We start from the raw sequence: 8556 nt of genomic DNA, 5'->3' as shown, positions 1-8556 counted from the left end.
AAACAAAAATAATTTAGGTACTAAAATAGAAATGTTTTTAGAAAGTAATTTATATGTTTTATGAAGCCAAAGAAAATGACGTTGCTTTTCCAATAGAAAGTTTGTATAATGGAAGACGAAGCTCTTGTCCTACTTGCATGCTTTTTTTTATTTGAAATAGACAACATTCTGATTCCAAATCCTCCTCATCTAAAAATGTTACCAACTTTCTTCGATATGACATAAAAAAATGGTGCTTGCTGGTCGCTAAATTCAAGCGTTTGATTCGTCAACTCAGATGAAAAAAATATTTATTTTGTTAAGAATCACTTCCTTATAAAGTCTTCAATTTTTTTAAATTAATCAACAATACGATTGAGTTCAAATAAAAACAGTAAATATATTAAATTATAAAAAATATCATAATAACAAAGATTAAAAGGAAACATTTCACGAATCAAACGATCTTAGAAAAAGATGATTGTTATTTTTAGATATTTCAAATCGATTGTAAGAGTATTTAAATATTCATAATCAAATGATTGAGGGTGTTTTTAACAAATATTATCTTATAATTACCATATCAATAAAAAAACTTAGCGTAATACAAATAGAATGTCATTTTACCTTAAATATTTTAATTAAATGATTATTTTTTAAAAAAATTAAAAATTATTATCATCTTAAACCTTAAATTAATTAATAATTAAAAAAACTAAAAGAGAGGTTAATGAGGTTTGATTAGGCTATCAACACAGATTTTTTTTAATTCTTTGAACAAGATTCAACTTCTTTTCAGATCATGATTGATCGAATGGATAAAAATATTTATATTGTTTCACCAGATATGAATCCTGACATCTATCTTAAAAATATAATAACTTTTAGTTTAATCAAAAAAAAATTCTCTAAATAAAGAAAATGATAACTTTTAAAAATTTCATTTTATACCCTTATAGAATCTCTGTATTCCAAATAAACCCCAATATTCTTTTTGCTACCCTACCCCCGAATTTCTCCATGGAATAGCCATTACCATGCCACTAGCAAAAACATCACATCAAAACAAACCATAGAAAGTTTAAAATCCCTTTCGACGCGCCTCGATAGCTGGTTTAACTCACGCGTCAACTCCTTCTCCCGCGAAGCACAGTTATTCGCCTTTCTCATTCTCCATCTTTGTCCACATCCTCACCCACGCTCTTAAAAAGCGCTTAAATATCACTCGCCTATTTGATAAGTATATCAACTTTCTCATTAAAGACAAAAAGAGAAAAAAAAGGAATTCCTTCAGAAAAATGGCTGAGCTATCAAGGCAAGCAAGGGGGGTGCGAGTAGGTTAAGAGGAAATGGTGCGTAGGGTAAGACGCCACCTGATGCGCACATTAGCTATAATGGAAAGATAGCATTTCTTTTATAAAATAGGTAATAGTTAATAAATAAATAAATTTGTTTAATGGCAAATGCTGTCGAGTCAGTGTAGAGTGTAGATCACGATAACACGAAGACAAAAATACAAAGGTGATAATTAAAAAAATAAAAATTATACGAAAAAATACAAAGTATTTGTTGCAAAAAAAAAAAAAAAAAAGGAAAAATATTGCGGAACAGTGAATGGGGTGTATTAAGGTGTGGTGTTCTCACTGGGACTGATGATATGAATAATGTGGGCGATTTCGGATAGAAGAAGAAGAAGAAGAAGTCATTGTTTGTTAAATTTTCAACATTTTTTTTTGCTGTTTTTGGTCCTATAATTTTAGCGGGAAACTTGTTCTAACGACCCTTTAAACGAAGAAGGTTGGTTTTTTTTTCTTTCTGTTTCTTCTCTCTTTTTTGAAAATTTTTTGTGGGTGTTTGGTTTCCCGGAAAGCTGGGGAGAAAACCATCAGGAAGACATGATATTTAAAAGCTGGTTAAATTGTTTAAACAAAGTTTTTTTTCCCTCTCAAGTAATGAATTTTTCGGTTTAATTTGAGTTTTGCTATCCTATTTTAGTTTTTCTATAAGATGGAAATTAAGAAAAGTATTGTTTTTTAACTTAATTTTAATTTTTGGGATAAGAAAATAGAATTCTTCAGTGAAACAAGTTGCTGGGGAGCCTTTTTGGGCTAATTTGATTATTTCTGGGTTTAAGCTTTCTGGGTTTAAGCATGTAATTGTTGGTCATGCATCTTTTGATCTCTTTTATCTATATAGGATGAAATATTGGCTATTAGAGTTAATGATTTCCTCTTTCATATTTGACTTTCTGGAGTGATTGAATGTCTCAAATATATGTTCCGAAAATCCTCTTTACCATATTCGTTTTCATATGCATATGCATAACTTATTTATTTATTTAGGGTTTTCTTTGAATTTTACTTCTCTGTTTTATTCAAGCTGTGGCGATTTCATTAGATTTGGAATTGTTTTCAGTGCCATCCTATCTAATTCTGAAGCAGAATAAACTGTTTTTTTTCTCCTGCAAGTTTTGTTTTGTGCATAATAGGAAAGTTCCTGTGGAAGAAAATCTTTGCTAGTTTTGATGGCAATGGAGAATTTTAGGACTAAGAATAGGTCCACCATGAACACTAGAGACAAGTTAACAGTAAGCTCCAATAATGGCAATAGTTTACATCTTAAGACATGAGGTGGATAGAGGAGAATCATAATTGGTTTTCGATATTTTCTTACACTTGGACTCAAATAATCTGTGTAGAGGAGAAAGAACTAAATTCAAGTTGATTCTGCGTAATTGATTGCTTTTTAGTGGGATCGTAAATGGGTTGGGGAAGCATAAAAAGATGTGATGGTTCATGCTTGATGCTTTACTAACTATTTACTATAATCTACGACCACCGTGCAGTGCATTCACCACTGTTGCCGGTGCTACTATGCAGCATAGACTTATCTTTGTTAACTGCTAAGCTTCTATACTGTCAGGAATAGAGGGAACTTTAACTTCATGATGGCAAAACTAACGGAAAGGGGTAAGACAGAAAGAAGAAAATATTACATGAGCTTGCAGAAGTACCAGGGTCGTGATTGTTCAAGCTGTTATACTTGTATAGCAGCTAGTGAATGATTCTTTTGAGTTGAAGATGAAACTGAAAATCAAAGTTTAGATTAGGGCGATTCTTTTCTTTCTATTTGTCGGTAGTGTTTACTTCTTTCCCTTTTGTTCTCACAGTTAAGAAATGCATTTCTTTTGTTTACTCTTGTACTAATGCCATGCTTGTTTGAGTGATAGGAGTAAGGAATTTACTGTTTTTTCTTTCTTTCTTTATAAGATGTTTGTTGAATTCTTTAACTAAACTTTGGTGGCGTCGTTGAAGTGGTAACCGAGGCTGGTTATACTCTCTTTGATGTTTTCATTCTAGCCATATCATGTTTAGCTTTTATAATTATGTTCTTTGTTGCTTGTTCATGTTGTTCTTCTCCTCAAGCTTATACATTTCGATGTACTGTTTCCTTCCAGACTTTAAGCTCTCAAATGCCTACAATATCAATTTAACTTGTACAAAAGCCGCCTCTATTATCAGTTCAAGAAGTATGGACTTCCCGTCCACCCAGTTTGTGCCTTCAAGAACTATGGGTACCTATGAACCTATCCACCAGATTGGCATGTGGGGAGAAAATTTCAAGAGTATTGACAGTCCAAATATATCTCCATCAATGATTGTCGATGTGGCTAATAAGCTAGAAAACGAGGTGCAAATTAGGAAAATATTGTTCTTTGCTCAATACCAAATCACTTATATACTATTTTGGAGACATGTAACATTTTGATTCGTATTTTTCAGTCTGAGACTACTTCACATGAATTGCTGGCACCTTCTGGCAAGTATGACCAAGACGCAAGTAAACCTTTGGATAAGGTACCTGTCAATTGTATGCGGTGATGATTATTTATTTCTTTTCTAATATTAATGGACATAAATATGGTCTGGATCATACTGTATGATATTGGATAGACTTTATCTACTGGTTTGTTGAAAAGCTTTCCTTCAAATTTGAAAAAGAAGGTATTGCTTTCAGTTCTAAATTTCTAGGTTGCCGAAAAGCTCTACTTCAAATTTGAAAAAGAAGGTATTGCTTTCAGTTCTAAATTTCTAGGTTGCATTCCTTTTGAAAAAGAAGCTCTCCTTGGCACATTCTTTTTCTTGCAAACAAAGAAGGTATTCCTTTTGAAGATATATACTGTTCTGAAATGTGTGAAAGTTTTTAATATTCTTCTTAAGATGTCTTGGAAATGCGATTGTGGTGTTCCCCCCCTCCCCCCGATATTTCATGCATGTTAATGGCACTATTTTCAGATTTTTTTTGTATTTTTCTACTGTTTGCATTCTCTTTTGTTAGTTTCTAGTCATGTCATTGATGACCCAGGAATGCGGATTATCTCGACAAATCTAATTTAAATGAAATTCTCAAAGCAGTTTGAGCATTTTACCTTAAATAGAGCTAATCTGCTTTGTGCATTTTACCTTTAATATCTATAGATACAAAGACGTCTTGCACAAAACCGTGAGGCTGCTCGTAAAAGTCGTTTGCGGAAAAAGGTAAGTTGGATATGGATTTGCACTGTAACAGGTGACCAGAAGGCAACATTCAATCTTTTGTAATGACTTGATTTAGCATTGTCTTTCAGACATATGTTCAACAATTAGAAAATAGTCGCTTAAAGTTGATTCAATTGGAGCAAGAGCTTGAACGAGCAAGGCAACAGGTTTGAAGAAGATTACTTTCATATCTATTTTCATTTTGTATTTGTTTTTGTCATTTTCGAACTCTTTAAAGCTACTTGAGAAATAAAACTTTTACAGCAGGGTCTTTATGCTGGTGGCGCATTAGAAGTTGGTCATCTTGGAATTTCTGGTGCAGTAAACACAGGTTTGTTTGTTTAAATACTTTCATTTATCACTACTTTTGATCTTACGTTCTAAAATGTTTCTTTTTCTTGTTGAAGTTTTATACGATATTTCAGTTGTTTTGTTATTTGACATTTCAGAATGCATTAATGCTTGTAACCTGATCTTGCAAGCCTTGCCTTATTAGTTATTTCTACTTCTATGAGACGTATATATTTTGATATACAATTTTCAGCCGATTACATTCAGTGAGCCAAATGACCGATAACTCCATGCTGATTAAATTAGTCATGAAATTTTTAATATACAAACATGCTGGCTAGTGAATAGTTACGGCTTTTGGATCTCTAGGTCTACATTGTTATATTACCCATCATAGAAATAAAGGAGCATTACATTTTCTCCGAAGTGAATGAATGATTGATGCTCATAGATTCCATCTGCTCCTCAATTTTTCTAAGCTACTTGGAGTAGGATGCAAGCATCGAATACAGCATGTTCAATTTTCTTAGAAGATTTTCAATGTATTTGGAGGTCCCTAGGAGAGTTCTTCAAAGTTTCCGAAATTGTATGCATGATTGATTCTCATAGATTCTATAGGCACCTCCTGACCTCCATTCTTCTACGTTACTCGAATTTGGATGTGAATGTTGGACTCTGGTATGTTTAATTGTTTTAAAAGATTTTGCATGTACTTGGAGGGTTCTAGGAGAGCTATATCCACATACCAATGTCCAGATATGAGTTGGACCGGGTACTCCATAGAAAAATAATCGGCTAGTTTTATATGAGAACCAGTTTATGCACCCCAAAGTATTAAACCCTCTACAATGTTAGTGAAACCTGTGGAATAACACTTAAAACGAAACGACATGACCGAGCATTTCTTGTCATATAAGAAACATGAATTTAACTTTTTCTCAATTTGCAGCTGACTTGATTTCCTCACAAGTTAAAAGAAAACAGATTAAACGTTTTTCATTTGATATTACAAGTTTTCCTGGAGAAATTACATGTTTATTAAAGACCTTAAACTTCTTTTAGGAGTTATTTTTTCGTCTCCTTTCATGTATTCTTTAAGATCATACATCTTATTGTATGAATAAACTATCATAAGCTTCACTCTTTTGATTGGAACCAAGCTACATTCTTTATTTATGTGCTATAAAGGCATTTTAATGTCTTCGATATTGTCAGCTGGTCTGTAATTGTTTGGCCACCTTTAAAATATTTTGGTATTATATGAAGTTCCATTGCATCTGATGTGTTAAATGCTATCTTTCTGTAATAATTCCCTTTGGCACCATTGCTTCTTGTTCCAAGTTGATTAAGTTCTTTAATGTTATTCAATGATTAGCCCATCTGAGGATTCTGCAGGGATTGCTGCATTTGAGATGGGATACGAACGTTGGATGGAAGAACAAAATAAACTAATATGTGAACTCAGGAGTGCTTTGAACGCCCAGACAAGTGATATAGAGCTTCGCATACTTGTGGAAAGTGGCATGAGCCACTATTTGGAACTGTTCCGCATGAAATCAGGCGTTGCTAAGGCTGATGTTTTCTATGTGATGTCTGGTACGTGGAAAACGTCAGCAGAGCGATTTTTCTCATGGATTGGAGGGTTTCGGCCTTCTGAACTTCTTAAGGTGACGCATTATTTAGTTTAATTAACTTCTCAAGGTGATTCCTGTTATAGGTCTTTTGAGGGGAAGAGAACCTATAGCACATTATCTAACCGCAAATTCTTTCCGCTTGGTCTTTTCACCCACATGGTTACAGCACAATCAATGCTACTTTAACCTATGTTACTCAAACTCGGATGTGAGTATTGGGTACAAGAATTTGTCCGATGAGTATGTTTGATTCTTTTAAAAAATTTAATGTATTTGAAGGATCATATCTTATATCCATGTTGCTTGAAGGGCATAGTTTCTTGTGTTTTCCATCGAAATTCTGGTCCAAGCTCTATTGCCAAGTGTGGAACCAATTTTTTTTTTTTGTGTGATTATTTTTTGATTACAGGTGCTAGTGCCTCAAATAGACCCCTTGACAGACCACCAAATTTTGGAAGTTTGTAACTTGAAACAATCATGTCAGCAAGCTGAAGATGCCCTTTCGCAAGGCATGGAGAAACTCCAGGAAACTGTGTCTGCAACTTTAGCATCTGGTCAAATGGGTCAAGGTACTTACCTTCCTCAAGTGGCTATAGCAATGGAGAAGTTAGAAGCTCTCGTCAACTTTGTGAACCAGGTAATGATACAATCATCCTGCGGTCTCAATGGTTTAATTCAAGAATTTAACACTATTTTAGTTTTTTTCTTCTACCATTTGCTCTTATCATCATTGTTATTATACCTGTAACTAACACTACGTGGGTATGACAATTCTAAGATATGTGTACGGAAGTATGAATGTACAATCCTCTGAATATGAAAACAGAAAAATTTAACGGTTTTAAATCATCCAATATAAGCACAACATTGTCCTATTCCATGTCACCTTGACTTGGGGTATGTTTTGTTAATAGATGTCATATATAAATACTTTAAAAAAAAACTAGAGTTCGAATAATATATATCTTGTTTACTAGAATCCTGTTTAGGGGAATTTTTTGAATTCAGTCTACTTATTGATGTTTTAGATACGAGAAACAGGAAATCTGGGTGATGTTTCAAAGTTCCAACTAACGTCTGATATTTTTCTATATGCAGGCCGACCACCTACGGAAAGAAACACTACAGCAGATGTCTTACATCCTAACTACTCGACAGGCAGCTAGAGGCTTGCTTGCTTTGGGAGAATACATCCAACGTCTTCAAGCTTTGAGTACAGTTTGGGCTAACCGTCCTCGTGAACCGGCCTAGCCTTACGGTAGAAAACGTTTAGATGAGCACTGCAAGAACCGGCCTTCTGGCAGAGATGGCGTTTGGTAAATGCCATCATAAAGATAAGCAACATCAATTTATGCAGCCCACAATTTTTTGAAGCAGCTTATCCTGGGGTCTGAGATGTTGAACATATAAATAGTAAATTTTATATGGGGTAAGATTGAGATGGGGTAAGATTGAGATCAAAACGATTTTCAGTATGCTATTTTGTACATTATATATAATCTTGAAAGTGTATATATACATATATATATATATATATATATATAGGTTCTACATTTGAGTCATATATTGCAGTTGAAATTTCTATGTAAATTTTGTGGAAGTGTTCTATCTATACTATGAACATGGCCAATGAATAATTGTCAACATGTTACATTCATAGTTAATAAAACTTCACCTAGTATTAATTCGTTGGCTCTTAAAATGCTTCCGATCTGAAAAACACAATATTTTGTTTTCATTCTAGTGCATGACCAAGAGTTTTCTCAGTCTCCAGGCTCTTACCCTGAATCCGAGTAATATTAATCAAAGCTTACATCCAATTCTATCGGAGGATGGAAGGTATTTTGTGTTACTCATTCGGAGACTCGATCCGGACTTGGATCCATAACACTCGTCCATCTTCTGCTTCTTTCACTGGTACATTGATGTGCTTGAGCTCACCAGTTGCAGCTACTTCACCTTTAGAATCTTCAATGTGATATATAGCTAATTAGCATTTAGCATAGTAAAGAAGATAAGTTGGAGCCTTTGTATGAGCAAACTCCCTGATCCTATAACGAGAAGCAACTCAGAGAAGATAATCTAAAACTAGAGCTAGAAATGCAAGAGGTTTT

At 33.8% G+C, this 8556-nt stretch overlaps 1 protein-coding gene across 3 annotated transcripts; it reads left to right on the top strand.

The window, feature by feature from the left end:
* Nucleotides 1-1629: 1629 nt before the first annotated feature.
* Nucleotides 1630-8004, top strand: LOC120122922 (transcription factor TGA1-like). 3 transcript variants are annotated; one of them, XM_039141964.1, is made up of 9 exons: nt 1630-1776; nt 3437-3669; nt 3762-3836; nt 4458-4517; nt 4607-4684; nt 4782-4848; nt 6204-6475; nt 6852-7079; nt 7541-8004. In XM_039141964.1, exons 2-9 carry the CDS (start codon nt 3511-3513, stop codon nt 7691-7693), a joined length of 1092 nt encoding a protein of 363 aa, XP_038997895.1. In that variant the 5' UTR covers nt 1630-1776; nt 3437-3510; the 3' UTR covers nt 7694-8004. The 3 variants fall into 3 exon arrangements, with proteins under 3 accessions (XP_038997895.1, XP_038997893.1, XP_038997894.1); XM_039141962.1 differs by lacking the exon at nt 1630-1776 and having other exon boundaries at nt 3126-3669; XM_039141963.1 differs by lacking the exon at nt 1630-1776 and having other exon boundaries at nt 3127-3669; nt 4785-4848.
* Nucleotides 8005-8556: the final 552 nt, after the last annotated feature.

The sequence above is a fragment of the Hibiscus syriacus genome, unplaced genomic scaffold (assembly GCF_006381635.1).
Source record: "Hibiscus syriacus cultivar Baekdansim isolate YM2019G1 unplaced genomic scaffold, ASM638163v2 tig00110388_pilon, whole genome shotgun sequence".
Taxonomy (NCBI): domain Eukaryota; kingdom Viridiplantae; phylum Streptophyta; class Magnoliopsida; order Malvales; family Malvaceae; genus Hibiscus; species Hibiscus syriacus.
The sequence above is the reverse complement of the archived record's forward strand: the minus strand, read 5'-3'. Positions and strand labels throughout refer to the sequence as shown.